Source organism: Hippichthys cyanospilos, chromosome 12 (assembly GCF_059441005.1).
Source record: "Hippichthys cyanospilos isolate Australia breed blue-spotted pipefish chromosome 12, RoL_Hcya_1.0, whole genome shotgun sequence".
NCBI classification, from domain to species: Eukaryota; Metazoa; Chordata; class Actinopteri; order Syngnathiformes; family Syngnathidae; genus Hippichthys; species Hippichthys cyanospilos.
Window position 1 is genome coordinate 3,613,371 of NC_142380.1, and position 18,665 is coordinate 3,632,035.

The 18,665-nt window shown below is 38.6% G+C and overlaps 1 protein-coding gene across 3 annotated transcripts; it reads right to left on the reverse strand.

Moving 5' to 3' along the window:
- Positions 1–789: 789 nt before the first annotated feature.
- On the reverse strand, positions 790–17,121 carry mylk4a (myosin light chain kinase family, member 4a). Of its 3 annotated transcripts, XM_088430336.1 has the most exons (15): positions 16,401–17,121; positions 12,352–12,489; positions 12,118–12,196; positions 11,053–11,392; positions 8,734–9,035; positions 7,464–7,569; positions 6,944–7,037; positions 6,587–6,696; positions 5,715–5,856; positions 5,411–5,481; positions 5,206–5,334; positions 4,171–4,323; positions 3,857–3,935; positions 3,422–3,476; positions 790–2,588 (listed from the first exon to the last, which is right to left on the reverse strand). In XM_088430336.1, the coding sequence occupies exons 1-14, from the start codon at positions 16,848–16,850 to the stop codon at positions 3,423–3,425; spliced, it is 2,247 nt and encodes a 748-aa protein (XP_088286462.1). In that variant the 5' UTR covers positions 16,851–17,121; the 3' UTR covers positions 790–2,588; position 3,422. The 3 variants fall into 3 exon arrangements, with proteins under 3 accessions (XP_088286462.1, XP_088286461.1, XP_088286460.1); XM_088430335.1 differs by lacking the exon at positions 12,352–12,489; XM_088430334.1 differs by lacking the exon at positions 12,352–12,489 and having other exon boundaries at positions 8,734–9,038.
- Between the last annotated feature and the right edge of the window lie 1,544 nt (positions 17,122–18,665).

An 18,665-nucleotide genomic window follows, 5' to 3' on the forward strand; every position in this document is an offset into this window, starting at 1 on the left:
GGTAAAAAATATAACAAAAATTCTCTAAATAGTTGGTATCGTTCATCCTAAAATGTTATTTTTAGAAAATCTATAAGCAAGCCCATTTTAACAGCAACATATGCACACAGTTCATATATCATATATAGTACATTATTAGAGTAATGTAGATGTAGATTTTATTGTTCTGATATGTCAGTCTTGTTTTTAAACGTTGTGTTGAATATACATTGTAATCTGCACTAAGCTTGATTTGCAAAAAATCGCAAATAGTATCAATTTCAGTATTTTTTCAGAATTTTTTTTTTTTTAATTTTTTTTGTACATATATTTTTTTTTCTGTACATTTTTTGTACACTATCTCAGTTTTTTTTTGTGGTAGGATTTGGGAAATTAAATAGGTAAAAAATATAACAAAAATATAGCAAAAATTCTCAAAATAGTTGGTATCGTTCATCTATTATATCATCTATTATATAACCTAATTTGTTATTTTTAGAAAATCTATAAGCAGGCCCATTTAACAGAAACATATGCGCACTGTTCATATACCATTCATATAGATTGAATATACATTGTAATTACTGCACATAAATATATATATATATATATATATATATATATATATATAGACTATATATAGATATATATATATATATATAGATATATATATATTTCCAAGTCTTTTACATTGTTTTGGAATAGAACTATAAAAATGTCATAAACTTGAATTGAAACTTGAGATGTTAAAAATCACCAGTACTGAAACGTTTGCACATGTGTGCCAACAAAATAAATGAAGCGCACAGGTTTGAGACATAATATCAGTTTAATGTGTTTCCACTCGACAACAAAAAATGAAAACATGCTTAATGTTGTGAGAGTAACATACCGCTATCCGGCAATCATAACAAATGATGACATTTAAACGGTTAACACTGCAAGTGTGCGTAACAATCCAAGTGTCATCCGCTGATTTTGCAACAGTAGGTAGTTAGTGTTCCTTTCAGTTGTACGGTCAACCTTCACAGAAGGCGAAGCATCTAAGCGCTAAGTGGCACCGTGGCTTCACATCTCATGCATAGAGTAGACTTTTTAGGAAAAATACAAAAAAAAATATACTAGTTTTGCGCACACGCAGAGAATGAAGCATTCGGCTGATAAGACATATTTTGCATTACAAAAAGCAGTGAAACCTGACAGAAGCTTCTTTATTTCATTATACTTAATCATACTTTTATAAATATTATAAAGTGCACATGCTACATGACACCGACATACAGTACACCAAATGGATCCGATAGTTTTTTTGTCGACCAAAAAAATGTGTATGAGTAAGCAGGAGGACATGATTTTGCCTTTAACATTCAAAGCAATTTTGACACAAAAAGTAAGGCTCACATATGTGTAGTGTTTCAATTTAAGTGATTTTAATTTAGGAACGATGTTTTTGTTTTTCTATTGCAGGTTAACCGCAAATTTTCCTGCTTTCAAGTTGGAATACTCTGAAAAATTAGAAAAAAATAAAAAAATCAACCTGTACTGCAGGGGTGTCCAAACTAAGGCTTGGGGGCTATTTGTGGACCAGCGTCCATCTTTAATTTGTCCGCAATATATACTGAAAATTACATTTATGACTAATTGTTTTTTTTTTTTTTGGCTTTTGTTTTTACTGCAATGATTTTCTAAATATGCAACTGTGGTGACTAACAATGAAAATCGGTTAGTTCCAAATTCTGCTTAGATTTCACGGTCCAAATTGTGATCATATCACATGAATGAATCCTAAGAAACAATGAACAAATATACCATCATTTTATGACAGATTACTTCTGTATTTATTCAAAATTTAGAGATGGGATTCTCAGTCTCTGACTAAAACAAAATCTTGTAAACTCCTGAACTATGCAATTTATAGATGGATTTGCCGTTTTACAAGTGAACACTTGATTAAATGATATTGTGCGCTTGATAAATTAGATTTAAAAAAAAAAAAAAAAAAGAATATCAAGTAGAGCTTTTTTTTTCCTGTGATGCTCTAAAAATGTTTGGACACCCCTGTTCTACTGCATGGATTTTCATGGTTATTTTTCATGATATTTTTCCTCTTTCTAAGGCGGACTAGACAAATGAATCAAATGATTTTCATGTATTTATTTTTCTTAGCAAAAAGCAAAAAAAAAAGAAGAAGAAAGATCCGAACAAAAGCAAAAAAATAAAATAAACCTATACTTTGAACATTTTGGTTACTGCGGGTATTTTAGGGAACGCAATCCCTGATACAAACGAGGCATCATTGTATTCAATAATGCGAAATAATAAATACAATCGGGTACAGTAGATTTACACTTTTTCATAAAGCGCGTGAGCATTAGTCGCATTCTAATGACGTAATCACAATTTCATTAGTTGACGTGTGTTTTTTAATTCTCGTTTAGAGTGTGACCGGGGTACTTTATTTGATAAAATATGGACAGGTTACACTAAATAGGACGTTTCGTTTAGTAAAAGAAAATGGATGAGTCATTTCGAAGTGGCAGTCGTGTAAAGGGGACAGGAAGCTTGGTCCGGGTGGCCACGGCTGGGAGCCATTACGTCATACTGGTGACCTGGCAAGGAAACCGGGTCACATACAATGCGGCTGATTATTTTACTGCATAAAAAGCATACTTATTGTTTGCATTTACACATGTGCAGTTTTCAGTTCGAGCTAATGATGATATTTATTTTATTTTCATTCTCAATCGATTATATAGAATTATAGATCGTTGATACGTTCAATTGCCTTTTTAAACTTGGGTGATGCTACCCTCTAGTGGACAAAATGATTATTGTCTCAAACGTGATTTGGTTCAAATTTTGTATAGTAAAAATTGAGGGATTTATGTGATTGTGTAAATGGTAACGTTTTGTTATGTGTTCTGGAAATGTCAGTTTAGGAAATTTAAAATAATTTCGAAAGCTTATTTTACATAAAAGATACAGTATGTACCAAATAAACAATGGCTCGACTGAAAAATACATTGAAAATAATAAAGTATTGTTAAATTTGTGTGGGAAATTTCAGATTCCTCAGAATTTGCAGCAATATAATCGATAATATATTACCCAAATATATCTGTTATTATTTGTGCCAAAACAGTCTGAAACTGTCAAATAGTCGTTTGTTATTTTCAGTTTATTAGGCCACAACTACACTAATTTGGCCGCCTTGACATTAGTGGACCAATGATTACTCATTATTATTTTATTTTTTTATCATTATGATAACTAATAATTGAAATTGTTACATTAACAAATCCAAGTGTGCTGTAAAATCCAATTCAGTTAACCTGCATTCTGAAATTGTCTGTTAAACGGGATTTAATTAAATTTAATAATATTATATTATTATAATATTTTTATTAAAAAAATATATACAGTATAGGATAACTAAACTTACCTCAACTGTCTGTTGGGGGCACGCATGATGACCGGCGAGAGCGGCACATGGTTTTCTGTGAAAAGATGTTGAAACGTTAGCTATAAGCAAATCTAATATGCTTTAGAATGCCTCCAGACATGCCTCCAATACATTTTGTTTTCAAATTGAGAACAAATTAATTGCAATATGAAGCAAAATGTTGTATGCCCTCATTTTAGGGCCCGGCCAATGAAATCATGGACCTTTAATCATTGTCCAAAAATAGTCAACCACATGGGCGTTAATTGTGGATTATTTTAACTTTTTACCTACTGTAACCATTTACTTCAATTGTACACAACACTGTTGCAAATGTAATTCCAAAGATTAATAAATCAGACAAAGATGGCAATGGTAATGGAAAAGAACTATTCTTTCACTGTAGGTATATTATTTCGAAAATGTTGAGCATACCTTGGTATTAAGTTTGTGATGAAGGGCTGTATCAGACAGCCAAGGATGTCTCAAAGCTTCAGAGGCTCCCATCCTCCAGCTGAAAAATGAGTATTCATATGCAAATCAGTTTAGCTAGGAAAAAAACACATCCTGCAAAAGATATTTTGACTGTATTTTCTGCACTATGGTCTATTTTAAAACTGTTTGCATATATAAGGCACACTGCATTATCAGGCGCATAGAATAGAAGCTACAGTAGTGGCTGGAGTTATTTATCCACTAGATAAATTAAAGGCTTTTAGGTGCACCTTATAACTCGAAAAATATGGTACCTTTTATTGACGATGAGGAGCCTGCTGATGAACTCTTTGGCCTCCTCGGACGTATCCACAAACTCTTGCTCCTCAAAGTTCCACTGGCAGGCCAAGATGTTGTTGAGCGTCTCGTTGTCGTCGTCACCCAGGAAAGGACACAGGCCGCTCAGACTAAGCGGAGACATCCAAGCACGCATGTTTATTTTTATTATTATATATCATTACATGTCAACTGGGATTCATTCCTAGTTGACATTGGACCACAGGCGATGTAATGTACACACCAAAATGGCTGACAGCCAATCACAGGGCGCATACAGATTCTTATTCACGTGTGTGAAAGAAATCATACATTAAATAGTTATCAGTATGTATTTATTTTCTGTATTGCAGTTCATGTCACCCCACTCCTTCGATAGGGCTGTTGACGCAGAAAAATCTGAACTGGAACTTTGCCCCAGCTGTTGGATTAGAGCCTGACTATCCGCAGTTGGGCGTTTTGTTATGTTTTGTATTGTGTAAAGAATAAAAAAGCAAGCCGAGCTCTGACAGCTCTGAAGCGAACGCGAGAGTGGGAACTTAGTTGTCCCTTGCTAGCAAGAAAAGTAAAATAAAGCAAGCCGAGCTCTGACAGCTCTGAAGCGAACGCGAGAGTGGGAGCTTAGTTGTCCCTTGCTAGCAAGAAAAGTAAAAAAAAAAAAAGCAAGCCGAGCTCTGACAGCTCTGAAGCGAACACGAGAGTGGGAACTTAGTTGTCCCTTGCTAGCAAGAAAAGTAAAAAAAAGCAAGCCGAGCTCTGACAGCTCTGAAGCGAACACGAGAGTGGGAACTTAGTTGTCCCTTGCTAGCAAGAAAAGTAAAAAAAAGCAAGCCGAGCTCTGACAGCTCTGAAGCGAACACGAGAGTGGGAACTTAGTTGTCCCTTGCTAGCAAGAAAAGTCAATCTCGTTTACTATTTTACAGTCTAGTTTGGGCTTGTCTTAGGTCTTCTTTGTAGATTTCTCTGATGTAAGGATGAGAAAATCCAATATGTGTCCTTTCATGTGTACTCACAGCATATAGGTGATGACACCAAGGCTCCACATGTCTGTGTTGAAGGACACAAAGTCATAGTTGACCACTTCGGGGGCCAGAAACTCCGGAGTACCAAAATTGACTCGCAGCTTCTCTCTCGGTTTGTATCTGTTTAAAAATACGATCATGCCGTTGGAGTTCACGGGAAAAAGACGACGTTACCTAAGCAGAAGTGAACACTTACATCCGAGCAAGTCCAAAGTCGATGATCTTGATTTTATTAGTGACCCTGCTTACGCACAAGATGTTTTCCGGCTGCAGGTGAAGAAAAATATTAGTTTACTTCATATGGGATGCGTTTTTACAAAACCGGGCTTGTCGCAGAAATTTTTTTGAGCATTTTTGGACCTACCGCCAATCATTATAGTCCAGTATATCATTTAAATGTGAATTATGTATGGAATTAGACTTTGATGTATCAATGTTCATTTTTGAAGACTAAAGCCTGATTTTGTGCGTGCAAGAACTATATCCATAATCCACTTTACCTTTAAGTCCAAATGGAGGATGTACATTTTGTGCATATGCTGAAGGCCCTCGCAGATCTGCCTGATGAACACCACGGCATCCAGCTCCATCAACGTGTAGTTTTCGTCAATTATCCTGTCAAACAACTCGCCTCCGCCCACACTGGCAAAAGCAGATAAAATGGTCAACATTTCCAGTCAGTTTTGTTTTTTACATAATTTTAAGTATCTTTTTGCACAAAAACTGCGTGGGTAACAAGCGCTACTCGATTCATTTTGATTGACGCGCCGACTACTCGAATGAAAGACGGAATCCTTTTTTGTTTGATTAGTTATTATAAACCTAATATTTCTTGACTTGATGGACCAGTTATGATAATGAAGTAAAATATCAAGTTTATGTGTAGGTTAATGTGTTAGGTTTGATTTCGTTTGATTTTGTTAACCTATCAGCTCCCTGCTCCAATTGTTTCTTGTCCAGATGTTCCTTGTTGCCTAATTAGTGCCTGAGTGCTTGAGGCCAAAATTGGATTTCACCAAAAATTTGAAATTGAGCATAAGTCCTGCAGTGTGTACCTAGCATCAGTGTCCCCATAAGCATAAGTCCTGCAGTGTGTACCTAGCATCAGTGTCCCCATAAGTGATTGATTTTTTTCATGGCGGTGTGTAGATGTTGGTGGAGACATGACATAAGAGGAGGAATAAAGCTAGCTGGCAGCAACCACCTCTGCTGTCGATGTCGATGCGGTAGCATCTTATTCCGAAGCATACGAGGTTCCATTGGAGTTACCAAAAATGGTTCCCACTAGGATCTGGAGCGCAGCTTCAAAAAGCCAAGGATTAAAGCTAATCCCCATTCTCTTCAAGGTTGTGTGTAAAGGATAGGAACATACTATTCCAGCACGAGGATGATGTCATTCCTGGACTCGTACGCCGCGTAAAGTTGGATCAGGTTGGCGTGGTCCAGATTGTTCATGACCTGGATCTCGTTCTTCACCACGTCCTGAAATCAACACAGGAGTCGGAAAAGGCGCAGGACAAGGCCAGCTGTTCTCGGCAACGGTGATGCCACACAATGCATCATCATCATGTCTTCTAGGTCAAAAATTTCACGCCTCGATGCTCAAGATCCCTTCAGTGTCTCCTGTTATACCGGCGCGTGCTAAAAACTGTAAATGAGCCTTCCGCTTTTTATATCGCACCCTCGAGTAGCTGCCCGTGTATCGAGCGGGACTAATCCATCACCGTACCTTTTCTTTCTGCGACCTGGCCTTGATGACCTTGGCTGCCAACGTCAGACCAGATGAGTTTTCCACGCATTTGTGAACTTGGCCAAAACGACCCCTTTGGAGAAACGGGAGAACGGCGTTATAAAACCTCAACGGCGACCTCCGTTATTGCTCTCGCCAAGCAACGGCGACGCAAACATGTTGATGGCTTTCTCGGCCGTTAATTAGAAGAAATGATCTCCGTGCAGACAAACGAGCCTAATCTGTTACTTCGTTACGGAGGAGCTCGTTGCTGCCTCCGCTTTGAAGATGTGGATTAACACTTGGTGATTAGCAAGCAGCTGGCACCAGAGATACAGTTTCACATACCGCTCAGTCCGGCAATAAAAATAGACGCCAAGACTCTTGAGTTATGAAGCAGACAAGGCTGGGGGGGGGGGGGGGGGGGGGGGGTTATACAAGGCTCGAAGCAAAAACCCTTTCCACTCAACCGTAACATGCCAGCATCATTCCTTTTCGATTTGAACTGAGCGTCTCTCACCCGCCCAGGACCTCCTGCCAATTGATGGTGTAGAAGTTGCTGATCTGGTTGGGCTTGGCCGACACGATCCGGTGATTAAAAGGCGCTGCTGGAGGAGGAGTGGTGTCTAAAGTGGAGTGAAGACAAATTCCGGGCTGAGAAGTCAGGCGGGAAGATTTCTGCAAGCTTTTCAAACTCCTGAAGAGCCCGGGCGTCTTTTTACTCCGTCGAGTTAGTTTAGAAAACAGTTGTGACGTCAAATGTGACGTCGTGGCTCGGTTTTAGGTAGTCAAAGTTTGCTCATCAAGAAGAGTAAGGAGAAGAGTAACAGGAAGTTGTTAACATCGTCGTAGCGAACATGCAGCCCCACTCTTTGAATGTTTTGAGGCACCGTCTGCTCAGGAGGGAAATTTAAATCATAATTGCTAGTGTGCTAATGCTATTGCTAACCGTTTAGCACAGGCAAATTTTGATGGGCTCTGTTTACATGAAAACATTGTATATTTTTTATACATTGTATATTTTTTATAGTGTGCTAATGCTAACTATAAACTGTTTACATCAAAACATTGTATATTTTTTATACATTGTATATTATTTTAGTGTGATAATGCTATTCACCATTGCTAACCGTTTAGCACAGGCAAATTTTGATGGCTCTATTTACATGAAAACATATTTTTTATAGTGTGCTAATGCTAACTATAAACTGTTTACAACAAAACATTGTATATTTTTTATACATTGTATATTATTTTAGTGTGCTAATGCTATTCACCTTTGCTAACCGTTTAGCACAGGCAAATTTTGATGGGCTCTATTTACATCAAAACATTGTATTTTATACATTGTATATTTTTTAGTGTGCTAATGCAAATCACAATAGCTAACCATTTAGCACAGGCAAATTTTGATGGGCTCTATTTACATGTGTAATTTACATGTTATGTAGGCGGAAACTATATGCTAGCTCACTATATGCTAGCTCTTGTTGAATTTAGTCATTTCTAGCATGCTAATCGCAACTGCTAACCATTCAGCGTGGAAGGTGTGGATTGGAATAATCCCTAAAGCAGAGGTGTCCCAGTTGCAGCTTTATGTGGCTATTAAAAAAAATAGCAATAAAAGCTTTAATAAAAAATAAATAATTTACCCAAAGTCTTGCTTTATTTTTACAGCGTTTAATAAGCAAAAGCCTCAAGTTTTGGTCTTGACCACCAGCTTTTCTCAGTCTTTTTTGGTCTTGTAGTCTCAAATATAACGCTAACCACTAGTCAACGTGCTGACTTGCCGATAAAGTATCGCTGATCATCCCCGGGTTGCTTTTGTTCCTCAGCCTTGCTGTTTTCCTTCTTCTCTCGCTCCAACCTCTCCTTCAGATCAAACTGGAACTCAACCCCGTCCGCCCGAAAGACGGCCAAGTCCTCCTCCTCCTCCTCCTTATTGTCCTCCTTATCCGTCATCTCCTCCACCTCAACTTCCAGGATCTCAGTATATTCCTCCACCACCACAAGTTCTTCTGTTTTGAAGGAGCCGGCGGCAATGCTGACCTCTATCTTGTGGTCCAGGAGGGTCGATTCCGAATCGTCACTGCTGCTGAAACAACAAATACTCGCACATGTAGCGGATGAAAAACGCCACGGTCCTTTACCGCGTGCAACCGCCGCTTGCATGCTAGTTGAGGTTCCTTCCTTTGACCAAATGTGGGGACAAAAATATGTTTGATTTTGTTTGAACGGGATTCAGATGATAGCTGGAGGCTTAAGAATCATTTAAGAAGAAGTATGGTCATTGATATTAACGTGAAAATGTTTCCCACACCTCTGACGGATCAGTATAATTTTTCAGGGCCAATTCATATTGGAAATTAAACACTGAATTATTCTTTGGCAAAATGTTGGAGAAAGACGTGATGGGAGTCATTTTAACCGGTAATTCGAGAAATTATTGAGGACACTTGTAAGGAAAATTGGAGCAAAAATGTGGGGAAAATGGTAAGAATTTGAAATAGTTTCTGAAATGATTTCATTATTGTCAGGAATGCCGGAAAAATTAGCACGAGACAATCAATGTATAAAGCATCTGCTCGCTCAAAAAGAAATTAAAACTGGGTACGTTTTCAAATTGGAGAAATAACACTCATTCAGACCCAAAGACGTATTTATACGTCTTTACGGAGAATCCAGACATTCAATGCAAGGTACCCATGTTTTCCCAAGTGGCCATTGCTATCTGATAAACAAAAAATAAAAAACAAAAAAATGGAATTTGAATGTCTAGACTTGAATATATAAAAAAAAAAATATGTCTGTACTATTAAATGAGGTAAAGGGTAAATAATGACTGTAAAAAAATAACAGTTTGTTTGGCTAAAAAAAACACTAAATGACATCATTGAGAAATCACTGGTTTTATAACTGCAGACATTACAAACAACATAAGGTTACTACTTGTTATTTTAAATTATTCAGACATGGTATAAATGAGTTTCATCCTTTTTGGGGGGATTTTTCAAAGCCTTGGATTCCACTGAGCACACTTATCTTGAAAGGCTTTTGACCTCTTTGGATTTGGAGGAAAAATGAAAGGAAATCTTTTCAAACATTATATGCAAATGGAATAGTTCCATTACTGTTTTTTTTTTTTTTTTTTTTTGGTACAACCAAGAGATTTAATATCAACCAAGGGATCCGTCATGGGTGTCCAATTTCAGCTTCTTTTCCTTCTTCCTATGCAGCTACTCTCTGTTCATAAACACTGATGTGGAAGGTCTCACTATAGCAAACAGAACATTTTTAATTACTCAACTTGCAGACGACAAAACCTTTTCTAAAAGATAGGTCTCAAACTGATCAAGAAATTGGAAAAGCTTCGCTACAGCCTCCGGTTTTCAAATGGACGTAACAAAATGAGAGCTTGTAAAATTTATTTTGTTCAATTTTAATCTATTTTTTGACGTTCCCCGTATAACTCGACTTCCGCCATTTTGTTTGTTCAGTAGACTGGAAACGGTGCTTTGAGTGGGCCGATTTTTTGATGTACCAGCAAGACGGACATCATGAGGTGCATTCAAATGCATTTGGACATTTCTAACTCAGGCAGATTTATTTGTGTATTTAAGATTGCCTATTTTACCTGGCAACCGTCTGGATAGTCTCGTATATTGTCCGAAATCATGTTCTTGCACAAAATAATAATTTAGATACGGGCCAATTGGAGACCACGTAATGACAACGCAAATTTTACAGGGGGATGAGGGGTTCTTCTACGAAAGGCAGTTTTCAAGCGGGAAATACAAACAGAATATTACACTGCAAAAGGTTATTTTGTGTTTTTTCTCAAAAAAAAAAAAAAAACCAAGATTTTGACCGTGTTTTCAGCATTGTTTCTCGATGTAAATAAAAATTTCACCAAGTGGTCGGATTCCATTGGCCCGTAACTATATTGAAACACTGGGACCGATTTTCATTCCTACTTATCGACTTAATTGACTCAACTTTGAATAAAGACCTATTAAGATTTATTAAGTCATTCATTGCCATTGTCGGCTATAAACGTAAAACGTACATTTTTACAATTAAGCCATTGTCATCTATATATATGAACTTACCTTTCCGTTTGTTCTTTCTGATTGTCAGACTCGGAATTTTGAGAGTCGTCTTCTATTATCAGTTCCTCCACGTCCTCCAACTCAACTTCTTCCACCTCGTCGTCCTTCAGCGGTCCCACGTCCACTTCCAGTTCCACCACCTCCTCCACGACCACCTCTTCAGTAACATCCGCGTCTTCGTCAGGATCCATTTCTTTCATTGTGCCGCTGCCGCGGCGCTGATTGGAAGCGAAAACGCCGGTTTTACGATTCCAAAGCTGCTGGGTTGACTTCTCCGCATTCTCCCTGTTCAGTTTCAGTATCTCCTCTCGAATCAGCGCCTGCTTCTTCGGTAAGAGTGCTACAAATACATCCAAAGTTCGGTCAGCTTCAGATCGTCAGAAATGATTTACCGTAAATTTCAGCAGCAAAATTGAGCGCTATAAGCCACAAATCGCAATGTACGCTCGTTTAGCCGACGAATGACCAAAATGCTAAAAAAAATTGATCGATTATGAATGTCGGAAGCGTCTTTTTCATCCGTCCGGCAGGAGAGAGTCCGACACACCCCTTCTGCCGACTAAAATCAAGGCATCTGACATTCGTAACGTGTGTGCCACACCGAGCGCGCAGGGAGTACGACAACTCAAGCGAGCAATGATTTTGAGCGCAAAAAGTTTTTCTGTGCTCAAAATCCACCCTTGTTCGCTCAATATGGTTTTCTGAGCTCAAAATTGATTCTTGCTCGCTCAAAATCTACTCAAATTCTTTTCATTGCTCCCTTGTGGCACATATAATTCCATAAGGTAGGACATCACTGAAGGCCTAAGTATGAAATGCGCTCATACTGTATTTACATATCACAAACATCTATACTCTATAAAACTCACAATTAATGATTACACCTTTTCATTTTCAACACACATTTGTGGATTGCCCCCTGGTGGCGAATTAAAAAACAACTACAGATCCGACACGCTGGACTAAGCCGCGGGTCTCAAATCATGAGAAAAAAATTGCAATTTATCGTCCGAAATTTACTGTACTTTTTATGTTTTGAGGCAAAAAGGTCAGGACTTCTCCTACCTGCAGCTTCAAAGGGTTTCACCGTCTTTTGGCCTTTGGGGGACAAAGAGGGCCTCTCTGCGCCATCTTTGTTGTGGTCCTTGAAATATCAAGTACAAGGCATCAAAAATTAATAAACGTTTCACTCGAAGAAAGCCACGAAATTAAACCTGTGTCATTGCAAAGGGCGGTTTACTAAGAAGGAAGCAAAAAGTACAAATTATAATGAATATGGAGGCTCCTCGTGAGACCTACAAAGGTTCCGTATTTGCGAGCGATGGGGAAATGCTTTGGTCCTTGGGGCTTTGGCCTGTGAGATGACACTGAAGTAGCCGGCTCACAAGCAGCCGTTATCTCTTCATTTCCTTTTTTGGAGGTGTTAGAGGTAGATTTCTAGTCAAAAGACAAGATGGAAGCGCTTAGTAGGGTTACGACAATACATGAGCGCATGGTGTCACGTATGAATACAGACAAAATGAAACAGGAAAAATGAAGCCACACAGGACAGATGAATTGATGAGTTTTCAAGTTTGGATGATGTCAAAGTGATCAGAGCAGATAGTTTGTCCTTAACTCATTCAATGCCAGGGACCTATTTTTACGTTTTTTTTTTTTTGTTTTGTTTTTTAAGGACAATAAATCCCAGATACTTGAGTTGTTCATATTTTTAATATTTAATACTTAAGCATTAAATCGATACTTAAGTATTTGGGATTGCATTCAATGCCAGGGACGTATTTTCACGTTTTTTTTTAAGAGTCCGGGCATTCAATCCCAAATACTTAAGTATCGACTTCATACTTAAATATTATTAAACTTTGGGTTTTACTATCCAGACTCCTAATAAATGTGAAAATACATGCCTGGCATTGAATGTGGTATTGAATAGTGATGGTGCTATTTTGGACAAAATTAACTCATTCAATGCCAGGGATGTATTTTTTGTTTGTTTTTTTTGAAGAGTCCATACTTTCAATCCCAGATACTAAAACGTTTTTTGTTTGATTAATTGAGGCATTCAATCTTTTTTTTTTCAGTTTCTTTCAAATATATGTATTAAAAATGTCTCTTCTAAAGTTATTTAGTACAAAAGTAGTACTCACTTTTATATACTTTAGTACTGAAATAATGGAAAGTGATTCGTTTAGCACTTAATTACCCGAGGTCATCATTATATTACATAATTACTTTAGGCGACAGGATGTCCTCTAATGAGCACACTAGGATTTAGTAGGGTAGCTCAAATGAGTCAAAAGATATGGACCAAAAAAAATGTCCACTACCGTGGACATATACCAAGAGGCTTGGTCTCAGAAGATATTGTGTACCGCTAAGGACAGAGTGTTAGGGTCGTACTCATTTTACTTCAAGGAGGCCCAGGAACTTTTGGCTTGATGCCAGCAGCTGGAAATGACTCCGGCGTTTTAGTTTCAGGAAACGCAAGTGTCAAGAACAAAAAGTTCTTGAAACTTTAGGCTACTGACTACTGTTGTCCTCAATGAGACTTTGTATTTTTCCTTACATTTGACTCTCATTGTGGTGAAAATATAGAAACATTGAAAATGAAGATTTGCTTTGTTATGAATGACAAATCCATAGAATTACTCATTGAATTTCTTGATTTAAGTATACAAGGTTCTGGTATGGATTTAAACTGGTAATAAATACCAGTTTTACATGTATACTACTGCTGTAAATGGTCAGAGTACATAACAAAAAAAAAAAAGGCAGCAAATGCATTTGTTCTCTATGCAACAAATGCATAGAGAATTCATGCATTGATATTGTTTTTTTTTAAAGGGACAGTGTGTAAAATTTAGCCAGTTTTTTTTTCATTCAAAAGGAATAAATTAAATGATTGTACATTTCAAAAACTTGCAAATGGATGTGTTTTTAATGACCAATAGTATGTTTTAAATATAATCATAGGTCTAGTTATCTTTAAATTATATTACATGGGGGCGGGGCTTCTCCGGAGGCGGCCATATTTGTCATAGCTACAATGGTAAATGCAGCACCTCCTGCTGGCCATAATGAAAAGTGGTCTAAACCTTACACACTACTGAATGGCGCTTAGGTTGTGTTTGTTTTTACACTCTTAAAACATAGCTAAAATTTTAGCAATTAGCTTTCTTGGATCACTATAATGATACGTCAAAAGCCTCAATATTTTTTACACCAAATCATCAATGTGAATGCTCGACTTTCATTCAATAGATCCGATGGTGTTAGAGACACAAAGATGGATGGATGACGATAGCACAAAAATAGCAAGAATTCGCTTTGTTTTCAAGATCCCTCTTACGCAAGCTCCCATTGGTAACAACGGCGTGCCTTTGATTATTCATGACAGATGGCGTCGACGGCAGCCAATTTCTAGCTTATCGCTAGTTGCGCTCGGCATTGGGGGTCTCACCCTGAATGGAAAATATTACAAGCGACGGTAGGCCCCCATCCAAATGCCGCAGCTCGGGAACCTCACTAAACGCCGGCTGCTCAGGTTAACATGGAAAAAAACTGTCTTGAACCCCGGGGGGGGGCTCACATTTGCTGCGGCGAGGTAAACAGCGCACATGAGATATTTCCGGTGCCGTTTCTCCCCGGTGACAGCGACGCTCTCCGCGGCTCAAATCCCCGATTGGGAGACGCGGGAGTAACGGAAATTACTGGAGAGAAATTTGGGAATGTCACACCTCGAGTGGTAGACAAGGACAGAGTGTGAGTTGCTCTGACGACAACAGAAATTCCCTGAAACGTGAGTCGCGCACCACACGGTAGCCGTGCGCTCCGTAGACACAATCTATCACCTTCAGTTTTGATGTTATCTTCGTTATTCGTGAAACTGCCCCACGCTGTGACATAACGTTCTCAAGCGGGTGTCGACTTTAACACTTTTTTTTTTTTCTCGGTTACATAAGTCGTGATAGGCGAGCGCTGATAACATATTTGAAGGCGCCAAGGAATGTTTCTCTTGATGCCAAAAAAACACTTAGCGAGCTTTCCGTGAAGTTGATCATTTGGCAGCAAGTGAGGAAAAATGAAGATAGGCTTATAAGGTAACTTGATTATATTTTTACAGCATTTTTTTTTTAGATCCAATCAACATTTTTGGCTAGAACTATTTTTCGCTTATTAACATCACACTCCACAATGTCTGGACTATCATAAAAGCACCGACCCGGTGACTGTTATTGACCACAAAAACACCACCATGACATTTGACGAGCTCCCCAAAACCACATGTAAACTCTTGATATTGGTTGGTAATCTATAAATAAATAAATAACCACTGTGTGCACTGACCAATTGTATGGATCAGTGGTTGTCAACATCTTATACCCCGGGAATTTGTTCTTAGTCAAGTACAGCCAACTATTTCGCGGAAAAAATTTTATTAGCAACTTTACATCGCCTTATATTTTTGGCTCCTCTGCTGGAAAATGACATCATTAATTAAAATCCGTATACAATTTAAAGGCATTCATGTTGCGAAATTCACTAACACTTCATGTTCCAATTAATTTGCTCTTAATTCGAAAAGATAGCCCCATTCCTGTCACATTAAACAGCATTGAATTAGACTTGCTTATACCCGCAAAAACCCTGTTACAATCTCACGTAGCCCCAACTGCATTGACATAAGTGCCATCTTTTGAGAACCGCTGATATAGATTTGATCAAATATCAAATGTACCAAATGTACCTTGAAGTCAATGCTCGACTATGAAAGCAAGTTTTGGGACATTTCCCTAATAATCCCTTGAAAAAGAAGTGCAGACATAAGAATGGAAGTCAGCATCTAAGTATGCGCAGATCCAAATTCAGATCATTTGCTTTGGCAGGTTTGCATGCTACCGAATGCCGCGGATGACCAAACAGCGATATCAGATGCTTTTTTTTTTAATGACGTGGAAGTCACTTCAAGACAACAAAAAATCCCCCAAAAGTGCATCAAAGCAAGAACAGGAGCAAATTCTGACTCAATCACACTCTGCCGACACTTGACTCACGTCGTAGTCAAGGAATTTGAGTTATTTCAGATCAGTGCCCCAGATCTGAAAACAATTTCTAAAGAAGGGCCTCATATTTCACGTCTGGCCCGCGTGTCGCCTCTCGTGCCACACTAGAGTCTCACTGGCTCGCCTCACGGCCATCAGGCCAAGTTCTGCTCAGGGTGAGCCCGTGCATGCAACTCCTGCAAATTCACCTCATAAGCCAGGTCAGGCATAAACTTAGAGCATTGCTGCTACGATCGATTTCACATCTTTTTCCAAGACAAGGTTGCATCAAAATCATCCTCTCACCTTGCTTGGCTTTTTAACCGTGCCTGATGATTTCCTTTTGGAGACCTGCTTTCCTTTGTTACCTTCAGGAGGACCTTTGAACATGAGCTCCATAACCTTGGAGTTCTTGATGGTCTCCCCGATGAAGCTGATGACTTGCTGCATGCTGAGGACCAGTTTCTCCATGCCTTCCAGCTTCTGAGCCTGAATCTCAGACCGCTGGTTGACCGCCGACATGATGGTGCTCATTTCCCGGTAAATCTCCTTGACGTCTTGCCCCTGGTTGACTTCCTTGACTTGTGGGACCTTTTCACTATCACTGGACTTGGCATCCAGACGACTAAGGACCTTCTCTTGAAGGTTGATGAGCTTGTCCATCTTACCGCTCAATGAATCGATCCGATTTTGGATGAGGTCAAAACCGCTTTTGTCGCCCGCCCGCTGACCCGAGGTCTTCACGGAGGAACTCATGGCTCTTGCGGCGAAAAACAAAACAAAAATCACCTCAAGACACCCACTCGAGACAATAGCGGGAAGACTTTTTTAACAATCGGAGCCAGCTCTACCCTGCAGTGCTCCCGTCAGGTGTGCAAACTTCTCAATTAACGCTCCAGAAAAAAAAAAATAAATCAGGACTGAACACGATCCCAAGTGACCTCAACTGCAAAAGATTATAAAAGAACCTAAAAAGAACATGCAATAAACCTGATGTTCTCTCACGCAATATTCCCGCTGCCTGCTCCTGTCCACACTATTGCGATTGCAGTGAGCCCGAGGACCTAAATGTAAATGGACAGACTGCGTCAGCATGGGTCAAGTGTTTGGGGAGGGGGCTTGGCACTGCTCGGGATATGAGACATTTGAGAGCCTTTATGCGCTAAGCCCAGCAGCATCACTCGCCCGCCTGCTGTCAAAATGGTCACTGTAGGCACACAGGGATGATGAAGCGCGTTTGCTAATCAAAGAGCAAATATAACATAATATTAGATAGCAGTTTAGTATCTACTCAATTCAAGTTCGAGAATGCGCTTTTTGAGGCAGATTGCGTGGCAATGTCACACTAGAAACCAATTGTACTTTAGTTTATGGAAAAAATGTTAGCTTGTTGGTTTTAATAGCAACTTAGCTCAATAGTTAACATGCATGGATTTCTTCAGCCCAATTACATTGTCCCGTTTTTACATAGGTCATGTCCAATGTCCTTTTTTTTTTTTTTAATTTCCCCACCCTACCAAGCCAAAGCCACATGTGTTCCAATCAATTTGTTGTCGTAGCGATTTATACGATAAATTAACAAAAATCTAAACTGTTTACTTCAAAGTTTAAGTCATCGTAGTAGAACTTCCGCTGTGATTTGTCAAGGATTCTTGGACAATGAAGTCAGACCGTAAAGAGTGTTGAACTTTTTGGCAGGCTGTTCCCAATGCGGGACAGCGTTTGCCAATTGATTTTCAGTTTTATGAAGGTTGGGAAAAAAAATAAGAAAAACTCACTCAATGATCAAAAAAGAAAGCCGGTATTGTACACGCTCACATTTGACTGAAGATGCATTCAATGACCACTCGCACAGTAGGTCATCTCAAACATCAACAGAAATACTAATTCAATACACCAAACAATGACTTTTTTTGAGGGGGTGGGGGGTATACCATTAGCATTAGCCAAAATAATAAACACAACCACCAGTCACCAGCTTGTCTAGTGAAACATTTCATTTTCAGCCAACTTTGTCATCTTCCAGATTTTATTTTTTAATATTTGATCACCCTAGTAAGTCATCAAATCACTGTATACAAGCAATTACATTAGCTAGCCATTTAGCTTCATAATTAGTTATGTTAGCTAGTTAATTAGCTTGTTAGGTAGTCACAATAAAGCTTGTTTGCTAACGAAAGAGCAAAGATAACAAGTACGTTATTTGATAGCTCTGTTTAATAACATGCTATTAAACCGTCATGTCTGATTTGTTAGCTTCTACAAATTAGATGACTGTGCGCTGTTCTGCTAATTACTTTGCCTTAAATTGGCAATAAGCAAGTTTATTGGTTGTCATTGTCACAAAAACTATTTGTCCAGTTAGCTTATTAGAAGCTAGTTGTTTATCATGTTAGCTAATTAAGTTAAATCTTAGTAGGTAAGTAGTTAGCTAGCTGGAGTTACATTGCAAAATCCATTCAGTTAAAATGGATCTATCAGAATAGAACAGCACTGTTTTGTGTCACCAATAATATTTGCCGCCTTTTGGTTAAGTCTTCAAGTGGGAAGAAAAAAAAAAAACAGGTCCTA

What these genes read in the sequence shown, in the direction of transcription:
- mylk4a (XM_088430336.1), bottom strand. Translation starts at nt 16,850, where the DNA reads ATGAGTTCCTCCGTGAAGACCTCGGGTCAGCGGGCGGGCGACAAAAGC. An exon ending in TGGCAGGAGGTCCTGGGCGG is followed by an intron (nt 7,038 to 7,463) that starts GTGAGAGACGCT and finishes GTTTCTCCAAAG; the next exon opens with GGGTCGTTTTGGCCAAGTTC. An exon ending in TCCTCCATTTGGACTTAAAG is followed by an intron (nt 5,482 to 5,714) that starts GTAAAGTGGATT and finishes CTTCACCTGCAG; the next exon opens with CCGGAAAACATCTTGTGCGT.